This window comes from Larimichthys crocea, chromosome I (genome assembly GCF_000972845.2).
Source record: "Larimichthys crocea isolate SSNF chromosome I, L_crocea_2.0, whole genome shotgun sequence".
Classification (NCBI taxonomy): domain Eukaryota; kingdom Metazoa; phylum Chordata; class Actinopteri; family Sciaenidae; genus Larimichthys; species Larimichthys crocea.
In genome coordinates this window covers 40,690,591-40,711,873 of record NC_040011.1, presented here as the reverse complement: position 1 = coordinate 40,711,873, position 21,283 = coordinate 40,690,591, and the positions used below count along the sequence as shown (strand labels likewise).

The following is a 21,283-nucleotide window of genomic DNA, read 5'->3' as shown; positions in this document are numbered from 1 at the left end:
GCACAGGGGCTTCTGGACAATAAATATATTCATGCATTCATGTATATTTCAAATAAGAATTTGACTCAGTCTGCATAATGCACATGCAAGATTCTGACTTTGAGATTCTTGACATGCACGAGGTGCTACAATCAGAAGTATAAATAAATCAGAAAATGCAGCAAACAGAGCGACTAAGAGCTGCAACACAAGCCTGGGCCCGGCACAGAAAGAGGACTCACAGAGGTTTGTCTGCAAAGAAAAGCTTTCATCTCCGAGACAGGAGCGGAGAAGAGAGGAGTGATGCGGTGGAGGTTCGGGCTGTCATGTTTCACAGTGGGAGACTTGAGAGACAGATGAGGAGAAGAGCTAAAAGTAGTCAAAGTTTTCAGTGCAGGGGGAAAACGGAAGATGAGACAGCGGAGCGCGGAAAGAGCGCCACACATTAAGATTAGTGAAATATTATATTATGGAGCTGTAAGAGGAAAAACTACCACGGTTACTCATTAATTCAAACCAACGCAGTGCCTACGGACTTATTCGCTGCATAGTTCGCAATAAAGCGAGCGGAGAGGTTTTAGGATATTGTGTTTGCTTTAGAAGACCTTCACTCCTATTTCCAATATCGGAGAGATGAGAGGCTTCCACGGCAAAGCACATCATGGGGGAGAATAAACACACATCTGATGCGAAACATATGTGTGGGAGATGAAACGGTCTCCCTCATATGAATAGGATGAAATATAGACCTGTGTCCTGCTGCGCTCCAATCAGGGCCGTAAGAACTCGGCGTGGAGGGGAAACGGCAGACCCCCGACGGGCTCTCTCACTCAACACACACGCACACACGCACACACACATAAGCTGCCAATATGGTCATTCTGGAGCGGATTCATGTGGAGGCCAGAGTCTGACAGTGACATCTCCATTCACTCTTGAATTCTTTTTCTCTTCCCAACATGCATGGACACACACACACACACATATGGACACACACACATTAGAGCCAGAGGCCATGGGAGGAGGAGGAGCAGCGCTGGGGCATAAAAAAAAAAAAAAAAAAGCCTTTCTCCCTGCCGTGGGTCTCTGCGGGGTTTAGCATGGCATTATGGGAAGATTAGACTTTAGAGTGCTCTACTATCTGATGTCATTGTTGGTTTTACGTTGTCTGGATGGCTTGTGGAACTCGGACCTGATGGCAGGCACATTTCTCTCAAAACAAAATGCTCGGGGTTGCAGTTGTGATTGATTGCAGGTTCCCATTGTATCTGTCTGGTACGGCTCTATTGGAAGAAGAATTAGTCAGACAAAAACTCATGGAAAACGCTCCACATCTGACTCCATCAATCAAGTCAGCAATCAAAATAATTCAATTAAGAGACTTAAATCCCGCTGGCTTACGAGTCCCTGCTCCAATAGCCCAGAGACAAACTCAATTTACTGACAATCCATACATGATAGCATTAACTCCACTTTTAGGCTCAAATCTTTTTCCATTACTTACATTTTCTAAATTTCAAGGGAAATAGCCGAGTTATAGTGTTTACTTAGAGAGAGAACAACTTGGAAAAAAAATTAAATAAACAAGGGCAACTTTCGATATATAATAAAATTGCAGACAGGCTGTCCAGACAACTAAACTGATTTGGAAGTTGCTTGAAAGGAGGACTCTTTTGCAAAACAGAAACTTTAGAAATGTTTTTACAGCTCTGGTAAATGGCAGTACATCAGAAATGCAGGATTGTGGAAAGACTGAGAGAGGGAGGTTGCTGAATATGTGTGTAATTGTCTTTTTCCCCCCGTTTCCGAGGTGTGAAAGGGAATGCAGGGTTGCACTGGGGTGTCCCAGGGAGAGGCGATTGAAGCGTCAGTCACAGCTGCCACACAGAGCCCCGGCGCGCAGCAAATCCCAGGCCCAGCCCTCGTGGGCGGAGGGGCCGGGGACTGGGCCTGGGAGCAGCAGGAGTCCCATAGGCCTTTTCTTCCAACTCCTCTCACCAGCACAAGGGGGACCCGGGATCATGCTGGGAGTTTGCTTAGAAAAGGCTGAGCCAAGACTTGGCAGAATGGGTTAACGGAGGCACGCATACACACTCACGCACGCATACACCAACTCGAAGGGCTTTATGGGCTGTCTGTCTTGCCTGTGGGCCATGGTGGGAAAGAAAAAGATGAAGTGGGGTGGGGTGGGGAAAAAAAATAAAAGATAAATCAAACTTCCAGTTAACATCTCAAAATTTGAGACGCACATTTACAGAGACACACTCACACAGAGCAAGAAAGGGACTGCTGAAACAAGATTACTGGAGAAATGAGTGGTTTCTGCTTGATGCCTGGGGAGCCTAATAGTGGTAAAGTCCTGAGGATTATACACTGTGCCATTTCCATGCTCCCCCTAATAGTCTCCATGTCCTGCCTCTGTGTGCCATAGATGGATTATGATGCTTTATAATTAACATGGGGGAGGGGGGGTTGTTGCAGACCGCCCATCTGCCATGCTGACACACTTACGGGGGGTATCCCTTGGGAAAAGGGGGCTCCTACCACACTATTCCATTACTTTATCATTCTATCATTCTATTATCCTACCACTCCATTCAATTACACTGTCACTCCATTAGTGTACTCATAACAGTGAACAAAGGGCTCCATGATGATCATTAATGATATGTTCAGAGATGGTTCGGTACAGTCATGCTTCATCCAGTCTTGTAAAATATCTGTTACAGAAGTTAAGTTCAATTTTGTTCCACTTTAGGAGCAACAGGTAAGTGATTCAACAGTTCCCATAGGAAAACTATATTATATTATATTAGATTATATTATATTATATGATATTATAGTTATATAATATTATAATTAAATTATATGATAGAGAAGCCATATTTTTTTAAATATATTTTTCTTGAAAAGTTTGGCACAAGTCTGACAAAATCTTCCTCAGCCGCGTCACAAGAAAAAAAATACTATTAATTTTGCTTTTGGGGATTTTCTTTCATTTGTTTTATCTATATTTTATAATTTTGTATTTGAAGCTTCATGAACAAACACCAGTAGAGCTACAATGTCAGATTTCTACTATACATTTTGTAGATGTGGTTGAAAGCTCCAGGAAAGCTGGTAAGGTTAGGATGTTTTGTCTTATATATTGTCTATGTTTTGTAATTTTATAGAGGTGGTTGAAAACAAAAAGAGTTTTATGGCTTGTATACTTTTTGTAGTTTTGCAGCTGCAGGCAAGCCAGTAAAAAGTACTTGTTTAAAATATATTTTTTATATTTTTGTTTTTCAGCACTGAAGAAATAAAGAAAAAGCTGTCTACACTCACATCATAATTTTACAACCTCAAATTTTCAGGAAGTCCATGACATTTATATAGATATACATAAAAATGCACCACTGGTCTTATCCCATCTGATTTTGTCATTGTTTGATCCCTCATCCCCTTCCCCTAAAGTCTTGGCACACTAAATTCAAACCTTCCCACAAAAGTCTTTCGAGTGCCACAAACTCGGGGAAAACAGATCCCTCGCTGCCTGTATGCTGGTGACATCTCATGACGTCTTAAAGAACTTGCATTGCAGCTGGCTGTTAAGGTTGCCTGCCCGCTGTTTGGGCCTGGCGACTGATGAGGTCTGCCTCCACAGCACAGAGGGGTTCTCTGAGAAAGAGTTAAGTCTATGAGGTCAGTGCAGAGGAGGAGGTTACGAGTTCCCCAGTCGGAGCCGCAAGGGTAATGGTTTTAGAGATGGCTGTCACACAGATCCGTTCCACTGTCCAACACCGCCGCTGATCTCCACCAATCCAAGTCCGCTTGCTTTTCAATCGCTCAACTTCTCTTTCCCTGTCCCCCTTTCTTCTTTTCTCCCTCTCTTTCCCCCTCGCACTGACACATGGAAGTAATCTGGGAGCTCTACGCTGGACTGAAAGGATGTGCGGTTGAGCCCAGGGCCGCGTTTCAACGCTCTACATCAGCTTCCTTTCCTCTCCCGTTTAATCCCCTCATTTTCAACTGCTCTTATGTGAAAGAACTAAGATGGCAAACAAAAGGCAGACTTTTCCCCGCTTTTGCCCAACTTTTTCCCCCCTCCGCACTTCCTGTAACTCTGCATCCCTCCATTTTCACTTGATTCAGCTGAAGCGCTGAGACGAGGCGACAAGAAGAAATCTTAAAAAAGGGGGGGGAAGCTTTCCAGCACCAACGCCTGTGCCTCTGCTTGGCAGAGCTGTAGCTGATGGGAACTTCCTGGTCGTTGCCAGCCAGGCCTCCGTCTAATGAAGCCGGGTCGCTAACTGCCACTGTTCAGCCACTCCACACTCGTCCACCGCTCAGCCCTCAACACTTTCACAGGGGCACACTGGCACGCTTCTAACACTTCCTTAATGCTCCACTGTGGCTGGACAAAGAACAATGGCACACCGGCATGCACTCTCAAGCACTCATTCATTTCCATAAGCTTATACTTGTCCCTTTCATATGAGATTTAGTGCTCTTTAATTGCAGCACGAACACATAAACTGAGTCAAAATGAACAGCGAACATATTGATTTGGAATTTATTTCACAATATAATTGGGTCTAAGAATTACTGCAGCAGATATCAGCACTGTGTGTTTACTTTGGCCCACTTAAGTCTCGAAATTAATGTGGTTTTATTCCTAATACAATAATGTTGAGTAATGCAGAGTTTCAACAGGTTTGTCAAACTTTTCTGTGACTCACAGCAGACAAACTAAGCCCAATGCGTGTCACGCCTTGATTTGAGTAGTTTTAAACTCAGAGTTCACAAGATTAGGATATTTATGTTTCTATAGCTACAATTATTGTTTTGGTTAAGTGATGAAAAATGCTCACGTTTGGTCCAACAAACACTCACTAGCAATTTATTAATTTAAGTATTAAAACGTGGGAATGAAAATTCTGGGAACGGACTTCTTGTTTGATAACATCCAAGCAATGAATTAATTAATGCGTGGGTAATATATAACACAGGATAATCCTCTGGATGAACCTGAAACTCCCCAGACATTCCTGTCTGGTTAGTTTAGCAATAAAGAGTTTCTCAACTGAATGTAACACATGACAATGTATTGACACTGTGACATTGCCGCTTACTGTTTTTGATCATCTAACTGACTAATCGACTAATCTTTTGAGCTCCTCTTCATAGTGATTCATTGCATTCAGCTGCTGTCTCGGCTGTGAATCAGCCCCTGTGATATGTCTTAAAAGAAAAGCAACTTTAACACTGAGTCATGACGGCCAGTCGGGAACTTAAACACGTACATTTTTAAAAAAAAAAAAGAAGAAAAAGTGAAAAAATAAGCTGCAAATGCAACTTGTCCCAGAGCCGGAGAACCAAACCCGGGTTTTCATGCGCACCACTGCTTGGATATAAAGAAATGAACGCATCAATAACACACAAAAAGCAGAATGATCAGTTTTCAGTGATGTGGCAGCCAAACCACCAGCGGATAAAGTGAGTCCATCTGGAGAGAAACCATGATGGAAAAACTGTATTTTTTTTATTTTTTTTCCTGAAATAACCTAAAGCGCCGCAGCTCCTTTCTGAGCCCAGGTGTCTCTTGTAGATAACCAAATGAAGAATCTGTCGTTACACACACACACACACACACACACACACCGCTGAAACAACAGACATGTCGACACAGAAGTGCACACACGTAAAAGTAAATGCAGCTGTCCTTATAGTGAGACACAGGGTGCCTTTACAGAACCGTGGGCCAGTTGCTTTCCACAAGTATTTCTCATTGGTTGGCCCTCTCTCTTTCTCTCTGAGTGGGGCTCAGGCTCTAAGTCCTCTCTGTGTGTAATGAGATCTTTATCAGAGGGAAACACGATCAGAGTCGAAAGGGAGAGAGAAAAAGGGGGATTCGGGGAGGCAAGAGAGAGAGAGAGAGAGAAGGTGTGTATCGCGAGGGGTAGACGGGGCAAGCAGCAGGGCGCGAGGCAGGGAAGAAACACAAACAGGCCTCTGACCCTCTCAGCAGTGACCCACACTGCAGCGAGCAGCAGAGGGGAGCGTTCACCGGACTCTTTGCAAGGGAACCAAATCCTGTTTCTGGTTTCTAGTTCTGAGGTTTCATCCGGCTCTCGTTCAACAGGTTGCGGCAGTTTCGAATTTTTTTGCAGTTGTGGCTTGTTTTTTTAACCTCCCACTGAAAATCCTTGTTATAATTTAAAATGTCAGCTCACGGAGCTTTTCTGAACATCACTTTACCGGAGTTAAAGGTTACGCGTTGTTAGAGAAATAAACCTTTAAAACATTTTTTTTGTTTTGATAGAATCCGTTTCCAAAAACAAAGATAAGGCAGACATGTGTTTTTTTTCCTAATTACCTCATGGCGAAAAAAACATCTCTCGCCCCAGTTAACTTGTCGGAACAAAACTAATTATGAAAAACAAAATCTGAACTCTAATTAGACTTTGTGTGCACCTATTCTACTAATTGCAGTCAAATAAAATAATGTTGTTTGGAAAACAGATTTGACAATAAATTCGACAGCTCGTTATGTCAGCGCTCACTTTCTCTTTCGGTTAGAACACGTAATTTTTCTTCCGTGCTTTGGAAAAAGAAAATAAACATGTTTGCTGAATATCACGGTGGTAATCAAACCCAGCTTAATCATCAAACCCGCTGAACCTTTAAACCATGCAAGCACGCTATAAACCAAACCAGCCAACTGTTAAACTGTAAGCCAAGGCAGCTGAGGTCAACGGACAGCAAAATAAGATGAGTTAATAAAGACCCACAGCAACAGAGGTTTTTGCTGACTTTCATCGACACAAACGCGCCTCCTTCTCTCTCTCTCTCTGGTACAGCGCTCTGAGCGCTTTTCTGGGCTTCAAAATCGGCACCGAGGCCAAAAAATGTCTGCAAAAACTGTTTCCAAGCCTCATTGAAATGTGACGAGTTCAAAATCAGTGCAACAGACTCCTGGCCAGCCCGTGGCCGTTTCCTCGCCGTGTGTTTTTCAGAGGTGTGCAAGTGTGTTTTCCATCTTCCTTCCCTCATCATCTTGTTTGTCTCCACGAGCTGCTGCAAACAGGCTGCGGTAGCCACAGGTCATGAGGTAAATATTAGCAAAGGAGGGTTAGAGGACGTGCAGGAGCCACTCATGGCAACCTTGTCAGATTATCATTAAATTGGCATCACTGCAGCATTCCCTAAGCTCGCAGCGAGTGTGTGTGTGTGTGTGCATGAGTGTTCGTATGAAGTATGCCTGTGCATTGCTGTGCCAGCTTCAGCCAAACTGACGGGACGTGATCAGTCATAACAAAGTGACATTTTCTGGCGTAATCCCACTCAGCTAAATGAGAACTAATCCGATTTGCTCTGATCAAATGTTAGACAGTTCTTTACCGAGCGAGGACGTCAACGCATCCAGCTTTCTTCTACGTGGCTGCTCCTCCACCCAATTCCACCCCCTCTTGCTATTTCACCGATCCAGCCTCAAATTAAATATCAAAAAGGTCTCATACATCCTGCAGCAAAAACTAAAACTCAGGGACGTTTCTTCTTCTTCTTCTTCTTCTTCGTCTTCTGTTTCTTTCCAGACGGCGCTACAGTGATGATGTATGCTGCCTGTTCAAGCATGCTGGGGGGAAATCAATTAAGCAAACCCCAGTTATTGATAACGCAGGAGCGGGAGTGATAGCATCCTCACATAGAAATCCATAACAGCAGGAGTGCTCGGAGGGCCTAAGCCTGCATACACACACACACAAACATAAAGAAAGAAGAAAAAAAACACACACACACACACACACACTATAGTGGCCCAAACCTGCTGGTTTCCTATACTTTGTCTCATAACTCATGGCCTTTAGGGAGGAGCTGGTATTGTTATATTTTGTGTGTATGTGGTACAGCGCGCAAGCAAAGGGCCAGATTAATTTATTAGCCGAGGCAGGAGTGCTCCCCAAAGTGGGAACAGGAAGTAAGACGTCGTAAATCTAGATAAGTCACCAGATAGTGTACTGTACAATTCTATAGGCCTCTCTCCCTCCGTTATCGCTACGCACTAATATAGGCCAAGACGGAGAGATGGAGTTTAAAACAACAAACAGTGAAGACGGATGCTGATTGCTGTACAAGTATTCCTTTTTTTATTGCCTATCAGAAGCCGGCTGCTGACTGATACATTTCAGAGGAAAAACAGGTTTGTCTTTTGTTATTGCAAAGCCTGCGCACAGCAAGATAATTGTCTATTGTTTTCTAAGCGCAGAGGAGCAGGATAATTAGGTTGAGAGAACACTTTGCCGAGTGCATTATTGTTCCACTGTGAACTTTATGAAATATTCAGCCAGCGTGGGGATTTTTTTTTTTTACAAGGAGCAGAGTGGAGAAACAGATGGAGAAATGATCTTCCAATCCCTAAACCAGCGTGGTAACCTTCTAAGACATTCCCTCCAGGTGACATCATCAATCAATAAATGTCTCCCCCCCGTTTCTTTTTCATTTGTCTCCCCATGACTGACACAAGGTGTGGGTTTTTTCTTTTTTGTGTGTGTGTGCAAGTGTAAAATGTGTATGTGCCATATCTCTATCTGATGACGCTCATTGTTCCACTACCTCTGCAGCCATAGTCAAATAAAAGCTGATGGGCCGTAGTCCCACCATTAGGACCAGGCCACACACACACACACATAGCTACACACACACACACTCCAATGAACATAGCAGCAATATTCATACCCACTGACTGCACAACGAGCTCCTATGACATCTGACATTCGGGGGATAAATCATGGATTCACTTGAATGAGTAAATTCTAGTTAGAAGCTGGTCGAGCTACTCTCCATTTCCCCCCTCTGTGCTGTGAGCTCAAATGAAGGTCAGCTCCTTCGAATCAAACCACACAGAAACAGAGGAGAGGAGGTTTTTTTTTCTCCTCTTCTCCTTTTTAAGTTTATCTTCCCCTTATGTATGCTTTCCAACATCATGCAAATGTGGGAGTTAAAACTAAGTGGGTGATAATTGTTACCAGAGCCTATTTTATTATCAGCAGTCTGGGCTTACTCTGCTTGTTTTGATGAAGCATAATATGAGTTTTTTTTTTTTTTTAGAAAAATGTCTGGCTTCAGTTGCTTGCCTTTGAGAAACTTGCCCTCAAATTTGATGTAGAGAAATTAAGCTGTATCCAAGCCAGGCTAATTAAATCCTTTTTTTCCCCTCATTTATTCCCTTTAAGCATTTGTTTCCCTCAAATCTTTTTCAACCATCTTATCACACTCTGTTTCTGTTTTGGTGCCCAAAACTCAAACAGTGTTGAGTTGGGACGCAGTGTGGCCCTCCTCTCAGAAGCCTCGCTCGCACCAGCTCCCCCATGTTCAGAAGCTCCTGAGACGGACTGAGAAGGAGAAATATCCTCGCTCGCTGGGCTACACCTTGGCACACTTGGCACCATTCACTTGACTTTTCTCTACTCGGCTAATTACATCAATTACAAGAGGGATAGTGGGTAAGAAGTGGACAAAGTCTCACAGCACTTTAAGATAGTCGTGATTAAAGTGTCCACGCAGACTTTGCCCTTATCCTGGTAATAAAAAGGTGCAAGTAATGTCGTCATAAATTACTATAATTAACCGTGCATTATTGTGTTTAAATGGTGGGGGCCTGCTGTGTGTTGTATAAGCCTGTATCTACTGTGAGTCTTTGGTGTTGGGAAATTCCCCACTGGGAAATAAATCAACACAAAACTCTGCGGCGCAGGAATGACAATTTCAACTTAAATAAATTGTGTTTCTTTTTTTTACAGATAATTGCAACATTTAACAGAGCATTTAACCCAACTTGCACACAATAGCAACTTTTCCCCAGTAATGTTAGTCCTCCATTACGCACACACCCAGCGAGTTTTGGTATGCTTGTACAAATGAAATACGAGACTTACTTGGAATTCTGCGAGCTCCAAATTATAGTCTCCAGCGATTTTGCTGAAGGTAACGCCGACCTGCACATTAAAATAAAGATCCAGAGGTAATACTTCCAACAACCGAGTCCCGCCATTCTGATAGACGTACAGACAGTGAGCCGAGAACTCAAGAGCGTCGGACAGTGCGCCTGGCAGCCTTTATCTGTGGTTTGCCCGGTGGGAAGGTGAGCTACGATCAGTCGGGAGCATGTGAGGTCGATATCAGATACATGTCCTTCTATCCAGACTTCTTAAAATCAGCTCCAGGCCCCCGTGTCCTTGACTGAACTGTCCGCAGGACGTGCAAAAGAAAGCCCCCCTCGGTTCTTGAGAGGATCTGTGAGGAAAGCAGAACCCTTCCCCGAGTGTCCTGGTTGACCTGAGACAAATAAAACACACAGCCCTTTCGCGACCTTTTGCTTTTTTCCTACTCTGTCCAGCCAACTCAACGATCCGGTGTGTGATGAAGCGGATCGCACAGTTTTTTTTTTTTAGTGATGCGGCTGCGAGATGGAGCGCTGCGTCTTTGTCACCGCTCCCCTGATGGTGTCTGTACCTGTCGCTGTATATAGCCTACAGATGACCACATTCATCCATCAGTCACAACTCCGCAGCACGCTGGGAATCCCGAGGTCCACTTCATTCCAGTGTTATCTTTCACTCCTCCTCCTCCCCCTGCTATTCTTCTTCGCAAAAGGAATTGAGTTTCTATTGTAAATATCCCCCCCCGGCTCTCAGCGCCGTTCCGCGTGTGTGTTGCGCTCCAGCGGGGTATAAGCCTTTTAGTCCAACTCGGGCATGCTGCGTGGCCGGTGCGTAAATACACCGTACGTCTCCACCTTTTGTTTGTAACGCACACACAGACCAAAAAAAAAAAAAGTACCGCAGGAAGATCAGACCCTCTCGGTGGCTCTAAATCCGCTACGCCAACGTTTCCATGCCGGTATATGTGTTGTTTTTTTTTAACAAACCGCGTTCAACACTCTCTGCGCTCCGGTGAGTGCAGCAGCTCCAGCTCAACTGTAACCCGAGCCGAGTGGAGCGCGGAGGGGAACAGCCCACAGAGCGAGCCGCGGCCAATCACGAGCCGCTCTGTCCGAACTTGGAAGCAGGAAGCGAAGGCATTTATGGGGACGTGGAGGGGTGGATGGTGGATGGTGAATAGAGGGAGAGAGAGAGAGAGAGAGAGAGGAGGAGGAGAAGGGGGGCTGAGGGGGTCTGTTATTGGGTTGACCCCACATCTCCACCCCCACCACCTCGGCCCGAGCCATCGACTCAAATTGAAATGGACTTTGAAGTTATTCGTCATACTGAAAGCTTTTTTTCTGGTGAAGAAAACGTAGCGTAGTTGGCTATCGGAGCGTGCGTAAAAAGTGCTTACGGGAGCAAAAGTTTGGCCCCTTTTAAGTCCAGGAGTTTCTTGCTCCCCTGTGGATCCCGCACTAAACATTTATGCCATAACATTCCTATAATAAAAGCCTATGGAGATCGCCCCATGGGGAATGGTTAATTGTGTCTGTGCAGGTGGGATAAGACAATTTGTAATGTGTTCTCTTTATAACCAGGCTATAATTTCAGTGTGACTCTAAATATATGTTGTTCAGTTCAGCAAAAAACCTGCAAGAGTTTACTGTATAGGATTACAGTATCTGTTATTTTGGTCCTTTCTCTTTTTTCCCCTCTTTGAAAGGAATGATGATTAATGATCTCTTTGGATCTCTTTCTAGTTGTCTCCTTTCGGGATAATGAACTGCATGAGAACTTAGTCTCCAGTGTCAATAGACAATAGACGGTCGGTAGCCCATAGTCATTGGCCCATTCATTCATTGAGGAAGAAATGCTTGACACATAATTGATCATGTCCATGTCTGTGCCCCCTTTGTGTGCGTATGTGTGTGTGTGTGTGAGAGAGAGAAAGGAGTTTCTCTTAATTTTGGTGCATTTATCCAATCAATGCCGCCCCCTAATGGTTGTAATGAAATCGATTCACAGAATACAGGAGGGGAAGCATAATTGGAAAGGAGAGATAACAGACATTTAAACGACATGTCTCATGGTTCCTGAAATTATTTTTTATTACATCCTGTTGTGCCATGACAGCCCATAAATCTTTGTAAAAGCTCAACGTCAGCTTCACACCCAAAGGACTATGCACTCTAATTATGTATATTTATACTCACTGTATTGTATATGTTTCATATGTGCGTGTGCGTGAGAGAGAAAGAGAAAGAGAAAGAAAGAGAGAGCCAGTGATAACAGAGGCCGCATAAATTGGAGTGCTGCATAAAGATTTTCTGGCACGGAGGCACCTGGACAAGGGGAAGAAATCTGAAGAGGTCATAAAGTTGTTTTTCTTATACTACAAGTGTGGCTGGAGCTCTGCCATGGCTGCATCCTCGGGAGTCTGCCCACAGACCATCACAGTGTTGTCATAGCAACAACAAACACAGGCCAGTTGCCACAAGGCTGGCATGTCCCATCTGATGGCCAGGACGTCTGGGATACCTAATACCTCAATGTCCAATCAGGTTGTCACAGACAGATACCTGATCTGCTGCGAGCCAATGAGACGCCTCCCGTGTACAGCTTTGACGAGTGCCACAGCTGTGGCCGAAGCTGAGTGACCAGTAGTAGTAGTAGTATGGCTCCAGGACAACGACGGTCGGACATACTGTATCATGTTGTTGTTGCAAGAAACACAGTCTGGGATCAACAGAATTAAAAACACTCGTACAGTATAACTCAAGAGATTTGCCTCTGCCTTTAATCTTTCCCAACAGCGCACTGGGCAAAAGAACCACATGTCATCATATAGAGCACAAAGAGGATTATGGGATATATGTAACAGATATTGGACTGTCCGCATTATTCTACAGAAAAAACAGCTTAATGCAACGTGACACACAATGCGGCAGACTGTTTTAAGGACAAAGGAGAGTATTGAGTGTAGCTTTCAGTCTCGCACACTATGGAAGGCAATTTGATTCCCCCCACCCCTCAGACAGCCACCTATGAAATAGTGGCGTTTTCAAGGAATGAGGTCATCGTGTTAATGTGTATAGGTGGCTGTGATTAGTGCTTCTATATATAGCCCGAATGTACTTTGATACCAGACGCTCATACACAGACGCTCTTCAGACCCTTCAAAATAGAGTCGGGGCTGCAACTAAAGATTATTCATGATCTATCATTGTTTTTTGATGAAGTGATGAATCATTTAGTCTGAATAATGTCAGTAAACGATGGAAAATGCCAAGCACAATTCCCTAGAGCCTCAGGCGACATTTTCATGCTGCTCGTATTGTCAGACCAACAGCTCAAAATTCAACCCGATAAAGAGTCGACAGCCATGCTGGCAGCTCTGTGAGGTTTGTGCATAGGCACAGTGGAGTGTTAAATGCTTCCATCCTCACAATAACAATACTGTTTAGTCTTAAACAGGTATTTGGTAACATTTTGAGCAGATGGCACCAAAGAAATGTGAAGGCATCTCCACAGTTCATCCTGAGGGGGACATGAATGTGGGCACCAAATGTCATGGCAACCCATACATCAGTTATTGATGCATTTAATCTGAAAACACGTGTATGTCAACCTCATGGTGGCACAACAGCAAAAGCCAGGAGATAACCATAGACATAAGGATTCATCCTCTGGGAACCACGAATATCTGTGCAAAAAAAAATGTGTCTATGTGTTCTCTGCAACTGATGTTGATGTCAACATGTTGTCGTGACACTAGAGGAAAAGTCAAAGGATAACAAGCTTTTAGGATTCAATCTCTGGGGACCTTGAATGTCAGTAGAAATGTTCATTGCAATCCATCCAGTGGTTGATATATTTCAGTCTGGAACAAAGCGGTGGACAGACAGACCAAAAATATTCAGTTAATTATGATATGAAACAGAGAGACTCAGGATATAATTTCATTTATGGGCCTGGAACCACTGAATATTTAGCACTTTTGCTTGATGAATCACTGAATCAATTATCTAAATGGTTACAGATTCATATTCTGTTCGTTACTAATGATTTGTTTCAGCTCTAAAATGGAGGATAGTCAGTCATTCTCTGTAGTTTTTTTGTTTTCTTCTCTCTGAAACTCCGAGATGAACCCTTGTGCTGAGGACATAGTTCCTTCCCAATCTGATATTTACACTTAGCAAACACTGAAACCATGACATCATCATTCTGAGGTTGAAGCCGCTGCGGGCCTGTAGTCAGCCCAGCAACCTCACAGTGAAAATAAATCAGAGTTAAAGTGGCCTCCTCTTGCTTTTAATCTGCCCTTAATGAAGTCTGGCACATTTCCCTTTTGGTGTGGCTCCATGACACAGCCGTGATCTACGGGGCCAGGCTGAAGACCAAGAGGGGCTGCGGCCTCTGCGGAGCAGCGGGAGACGTGGCTCCAGTCGGCGGCTGTGGATCCAGGTATGAGCGGAGCCCCTTCGGCATGCACGGGGTCAAGTGGTTAACCCTCGTTATCTGGAGAGGACAAGGAACATGTGACTCGGACGTTCCAGCTGTAATCAATATCGAACAGCCATTAACCACTGGGACAACACATCCTCACAAAAACAGACAGCACTTAACAGCGTGTTTACCGTCCATCTCACGCACAGTAAAGTGTCCACCAAAGGAAACACGAGGGGGATGAATGCAAACAACACGGACTCACTCCAAACATTGAGCCAACCGAAACAGTGGGAAAACTCTGCTAATGTAAACTAACTATTTTCAGGAGGCTGACACTTGGAAGTTGTCGTACGAGCTATTCATGCTGCTTTGATTAAACTGTAACAGCAGCGAGGCCAAACACAACAGCTGGGGCATCCGCAGACTTACATTTCCTGTTTGTGGTATGCTTGATTGCCGTCCAGACGTCTCACTTCTCCTTCTCCTGCTTCGCTCTACCTCCTCTCTTTTACTCGTCGCAGCCATCGTGACTGACAGGAAAGCACTGATTACAGACAAATAACAATCTGCGCTAAACATGTCCTCCCCAATTTAACATCCCAGCAGGAGACGCGATGCAAGAAACCTCTTCTCTTCTCCTCTTCTCATATCAGTAATTAGGTCTAATAACAAGCCCGAGACAATAGCCGTTTCATGTAGCCATCTTTGTCTACATATAAACATCTTGGAATCTTGATAACAATCCTGATTAGTAGCTGGTTGTGATCCTCCTATCTTAACTCTCCACAGTTCCCCTGCATTATACCTTTTCAGCCCCACCGATGAGATTAGAATTTGAAAAGAGAAATTGTTCTTTGATGCTTAATATCAAAGAACTCGACGCTTAACAATTCCAGATGAAAAAGTTGAGACACGCACGCACGCAGACACACACGTTATTAACTCGCTGTGATTATTTGTTAGCGTAAACTGGATTTTGTAGGCTTGTGGCCCCGGAGGGTTTAGAGAAGAGCTAAATTGATGGAGAGAATATGCCAAATGCTGGCCTGAGGGGGGTAGGGGGGGGTTGTTCTGTCCATTCTAATAGAATTACAAGCCTCTGATAGATGAGTCTTTTCTCCAAGGCTACTTGTCTGTCAAACATTAGGTCACACTCAGCTTCCAGACCGGAGGGGAGGGAGAGTTTAGAGGGTAAGGGAGTGAGGGTGCGGGGCGGGGGGGGGGGACACACCGAGAAAAAAAGAGGGATAGAAGGGGGCTCAAGGCGTAGAGAAGAAAACGTCTGAAGAGGTGCCTCACTCCCTGCCAAGAAAAGAAGGGCAACAAAAGTAAAAAAAAAAAAGGGGTTAGGGAAAAGAGGGAGGAATGAGAGAAAAAGAGAGAGGGTGGGAGCCGGTTGAAAGAGAGTGAAACGAGTGAGGGTGGGGGGTTAAAGAAAGAGGAGAGAGTGAGAAGGGTACAAAAGGGTGCATTCGAATCCACTCTAATTAAGGCCCCGCGTGATGGACAGGACCTGCGGACGTGCCTTCTTTTCTTTCTGAATGTGTGTGTGTGTGTGTGTGTGTGTGTGAGGGGACGGTGTGATGATGGGAGGAGCCAGGGCTTCTAGTAGAGATGTCTACTGCCAGCAGTCTGAATGGGACAAAGACCTGAATAGAAACTTCAAAGCGACCTCTGTGAGCTCACCCCCCCTTCTCCCTCCCTCTTCTTCTTCATAGTCCTTTGGCTGTGTGATGGTCAACAAGCTCCTGCTCAAGTGGGGTGTGTGTGTGTGTGTGTGTGTGTGTGTGTGTGTGTGTGTGTACTCCACGGCATGTGTGATTCTGTTTTCCAGTCTGTTATTTTCTGACTGCTACATGCATTTTCTTGGCAGCTCTGTCTGCCGTGTGGATTTCAAAGTGTGTGTCTCTCTCTGGCTGTGTGTGTTTTTTGTCTTATGTGACGATGTGTGTGTGTGTGTGTGTGTGTGTTTGCTTTAAAGAGCAGACTGCAGGATGCAGATATAATTGGAGCAGAGGATCTGACTCATTGCCCCCCCCTCTGTACTGAGTGCTGGCTCTCTATGGCAAAGGACTGGAATTGAAACAAGTAGCCCACAAAGCTGACGTGTTGAAGAAATTATTGTCGCTAAATTATACAGAGGGATTTAGCATCTCATTTGATCCCAACGTCCTTCCTGATTTTTTGGCCTGTGTTATGATCTTGTGATGTGCGTCATCTAATTCTATTTGGCTCCGGCTCAGGGCTTCTAATGATCTTCCACTTATCACCCCTCTCTCTCTCTACAGTAGATACTCCTCAAAGTGTGTCTCCCAGCAGAGCTAATAACCTCACACGACTCTGACTGGCTGACTGACTGCTGCCGCAGAGAGCCGGGCCCCCTGAGAAAAACAGGAAGACCCATGATGATGGCCAGGGCATGCAGAACGATAAGATTTGTGTGTGTGTGTGTGTGTGTCTTGAACACTTAGGCATGTGTATTCGTGCAGCTCACAATGGTATCTGTCCTGTCTGAGCCCACTTGCATCAGTCAAGAGTCAGGTCAGCCTCCAAAGCTGCTGGGATCAACGTGTCATTGTTGCAGCCTGGTGTCACTGACATGTCCTCGGTGACATCATCGCCCGGTGACACTGACCAGATGATTCACCTCGACTCTTCAACGCTCGGCTGAAGAGCCATTAGAGTCCACCTCTAATCAGACCGGAGAATAAAGTAGACACAACATCCTCATCAGCGCTGCTGCCTGCCCGCAGCTTTGATCATGTATTTATATATTTTAAGAGGCGGTACGGAAGCCATGCATGTAGAGAAACATCCTCTGAATGTGTCTTTATTTCGAATCCGAGCAGTTGCTGGCATCTGTTTCTGGGGAAGTACGCGTATGTGCGAGCCATAGAAAAATCACATTGAGATAACCTTATCTGCAGATACAAGAATGTTATCTGTCATCCCGATTATGTCATATGTTTTCAGCTGAGCGTGATTCTGTGCGGCTATAAATAAAGAGACTATAAAAATCCTGGAGGAGGTCTGGAGTGTATAGTGCCAACACACACACACACACACACACACACACACACACACACACACAACGCTGTAATTGTGGCACGCCTTTAAAACAAAGACAAGAATAATCGCAGCTAATGTAAACACTCCCAGTATGCGGAAGAAAAGCATTGCACCCATGCACTACTGCACAAACACACCTTTGGCAAGCAAAGATATATAACAAAACCACAAAAAAACACACTTTAAACCCAGGGAGACAAACTCCTAAATCTGAGGATGTCCTTGTTAGTAAGCAGCCGAGGGTACGCGAGTGCTCTCAGCCGCATCATCAAAGCCTCAGCAATTACTCCCATGCTCCCTCACTCTGGCATAAATCTGCTCTTATCTCGGCTCGCTGCAGGATCAGGGAATATCAGCCCTAGCATCTGCTCCATCTACAAACCCCAGCCACTAAAAGCACAACAAAGTGGCTCTGCAGGCATAAATAAAGAAAGGAGGGGCACCGGAAGCGGCGAGGGAGGGGGGCAGATATAAAGAAACAGAGAATGATAGATAGGCAGAAGGTTGCACAGGGGTGTGTGTTCTTACTTGTCTTGTTTGCCTTGAGCATTTTGGCACATTCACACTGCAATCTGTCAATCAACCGGTCAAAAAAAACCCAACAACTTTACTCTGACTGATTTCCACACAGCTCTGCTTGGATACATTCCTGGCAAAAGATTAAAACATATGAAGAGAGAGGTCAACAGCATGGGTTGGGGGTAAAAGTTCAGGTTTGAAGATTTAGTGGTCAGGGGTAGATATGAAGTTAAAAAACCAGCATGCCATATTTATTGGAGAGGGTTAAGATAATCTCTGTTTGTGCAACAAAAAAAGAAAAAAGAAAAAAGCCTACACTCCAAAGAAGTTACGATTTTTTACATTATTAACCCAGTTTCACACAGAAAAGTCAGCAGATTCCAGGTCTGTTATTGAGAGCAAAGTTGCTCACACCTGGCTGAAGCAACAGTGATGAAAGACGAACAAATTTCCCAACTATTTTTAGGGGGATGTTTATTTTCCTCATGGCCGGACTGAAGCAACATCTTTCATTTTGACCCCTTTATCGCAGCTGTGACCCTGACCTTCATCCTCCTCCACCTCCCATTCTGTCTCCTGTCCCTCCCTGTCCTCTCCAGCGTTTCCCTCCTTCCTCTCTCTCTCTCTGCGCCGTCCACTCCCCACTCGCCCAGGGTCATCTACTCCCCGCTCTCTCTCTGATGTGCCCTTCGAGCGAACGGGAGGGCTAACTGGTACATTTTTTTTCTTGCACGCACGATGCGTGGTTGTAGATAGCGCTCGAATTTACAACCATTCACCGACTATTCGACTCAAACATGAGCTTGAGAGGGCCTCCTCGGCCCGGGGCTGGTCGTGAATCAGTTATAGAGACAAAATGTTACAAGTCAATGTTATGAGGAAAATACCTCAGCTCCAGGTGTTGGCTATGGGGTCAAGGGTGAGAGGTGATGGGTCACCCACTACCCCTCAGGGCGCCCTGACCTCACAAGACTGATGAATAGTGTGTTAACAAGGACCAGCTCTCTCTTACCGTGTCTGCACTCTCTCTTCTTGCCTTTGACTACCTCTAATTTTTCCCTTTTCTTATCCCCCCCTTTCACTCTCCTGGGGACTGATCTGGCAGCAGCGGAGTAGTAATACTTATACCTGCTGAACCTTTAAAGTGCCTCACCATCTGTCGTCTCCCTTGGATTTATAATTATCATCATATCACATTCAAACCAGGCACTGTCGCACTCTTACATAACCTAACCCCTATCTACCGGCGCATGGAATACTTAAGAATAGATTGAATAAATTATTATTGGGTGAGGTGTTAAATCTTGGCCGGCAATAGAAGTGCTTTCTTTCTAATGAGGCTCCCCTACCTTGTCTCTGGCTTTCATCCATGTAGAGGGGAAGTGAGAAAAAGCTAATCACAGGCACATGCATGGGCTTCTAGCCCATACATATGCAGACACACCCATTACACACACACACATGCAAGCAGAAATGGACATAGCGTGGACTTGGAGACCGCACACACACACACACATATTTAACACACGCACACACCAGCACCCCGGGCCATTTGCACAGTCATATCATAGAGCCAATTAAAGAGATGAGTCTTATTAGCAGAGGTGTCCGGGTCCTCGTTAATCACTGGGGTTTCCTGGCAGGGGTTGGTGACATGCAGAGCTCTCCGTCATCTTTATGAGACCTGTCTCATCACGCCCTTATAAGACACTCATCCAAACTTTACTGAGACTCATGATTTAGCAGAGCTGGCTTGGCCCAGAAATGTGTTCGGTCATCTGCAGGTCACCTTTGAACGAGCTTCAAGGGATTTTTAAAAAATGGAAGTGTAAGAAATGTAGGCGGGCACACTTTTACTTCGCAAGGCTTGCATGTTTTCAGAGTTTCCCCTCACCTAACTGAAAACCAATAATCTTGTCTCCGTTTCCTGTGTGGGGGGGTGACTATTATCCTCACAGCTAAGAGCTTAGACCCATTAGGACGAGCCAAAATGGCTCCACAACAATGATGTGAGATGAGAAGAGGAGGTTGTGGAGAATCAGATTCCAGAGCGACCCAGGGTAAATATCATCCTAGTCCCTGCTGAAAACCTAGTCTTGTTTTCTCACTTCGTCGGGTCAGATGCCCTGCCCAGACCTCTGGACCACCTGCAGCTCTGCTGATGACAGATTCCCTCCACACACTGGACCATCTCGGCCCTCGGTGTCAAAAGGATACTAATCCTCCTGCTTCTGTCCTCCAAGCACAATAGCCCCGTCACTCGTTCACTCATTCAGCATACCTTTAGCGGCTCTGCCTGTGTGTCAATACAGAGCAAACCGACAGGAGGCAGGAGGCAGCAGTTCCCACACTCTATTCATAGCTTTCCACTGGAATCTCTGACCTGTTCTGGCCTGTCTCATGTAAACTTGCTCCTCATAATGAAAGGGATTGATCCTTTTCCTCATTTCACATTCACCTTGACATCTCTGTTACAGCCCACGGAGCGTCTGCCATTAATCCTGGAGAGATTCTTTCCCTTTATTTTGGTTACCAGATATTTTATTAGGTGCTCGGCGCATTGTTGGGAGGGATGTGGCTCGGAAATGTCAAGGATGGGGGGGGGTGAACTGTGCAATATGAGGCACTGGAAGACGAGTCTGGACATTCGAGCGCCAGTTTATCTGTGAGCGTGTGTCTGCGTTCCTAATCTGAGGTCCTGGTAAATGATTTTTCAGGGTCAGCTGCTTTCCTCTGCCCTCACAAGCTGAGGAGATTACCATCAATGCTCTCATTGATGATTTATCCACGGAATTGAAATTCTGTGGGTTTATCTCCTCGCAGAATACTGGAAAAGTCCCGTCCTCCACGGATAAGAGCTCTTCTAAGAGGTGCTATCAGTATTACAAGTGGCAGAGTTAAACTTAGAGCAACCGTGTACATTTTAAATTGCCTTGGAATATGTTTCAGATCGTGTTAGGAGTAGTTTCCACAGTGAACTCTGCGCTTGTATGTGTGAACCGTGATATCCAGTCCTCCTTGACCCTCTCCCGAGGTCTCAACACCAGCTCAACTGATAGGGCCTGTGGAGGCCTGTGGGTTATCAGGAGTAAACACAAGCTAGACACACAGAGGATGCGGGCTCTGATTTAAACTCAGCAGCCCTGACCTAAGCAACGCAACTTAACCTAACCGAGTCCGACAGATGCACTGCTGCGGGGAACAAATCAAAGAGAGGAAAAACAGAAAGTAATTGTCTTGGCACAGAAGCATGATACTTGGACAAAAAAAACCAAAACACTTTCTCGACTTTCAGAAGAACTGGTTTGACAACATGACAGCGGCCCTACACTAATCTAAATGTTCTCTTTCTGCATGAACAC

The 21,283-nt window shown here is 45.0% G+C and overlaps 1 protein-coding gene and 1 long non-coding RNA gene across 2 annotated transcripts in view; both read right to left on the bottom strand.

Annotated features, from left to right (window-relative positions):
• The window catches only part of efnb1 (ephrin-B1), a 56,601-nt gene extending 45,640 nt beyond the window's left edge, over positions 1–10,961 (bottom strand). The window contains exon 1 of the mRNA XM_010738724.3: positions 9,897–10,961. Within this exon, the coding sequence (XP_010737026.1) occupies positions 9,897–10,012 (116 nt within the window). The 5' untranslated portion in view covers positions 10,013–10,961. The remainder of the gene's footprint in view (positions 1–9,896) is intronic.
• A 2,619-nt stretch (positions 10,962–13,580) lies between these two features.
• On the bottom strand, positions 13,581–15,392 carry LOC113746855 (uncharacterized). Its single transcript, XR_003463185.1, has 2 exons — positions 14,763–15,392; positions 13,581–14,402 (listed from the first exon to the last, which is right to left on the bottom strand). It is a non-coding gene; the product is annotated as an uncharacterized LOC113746855 (long non-coding RNA).
• Positions 15,393–21,283: the final 5,891 nt, after the last annotated feature.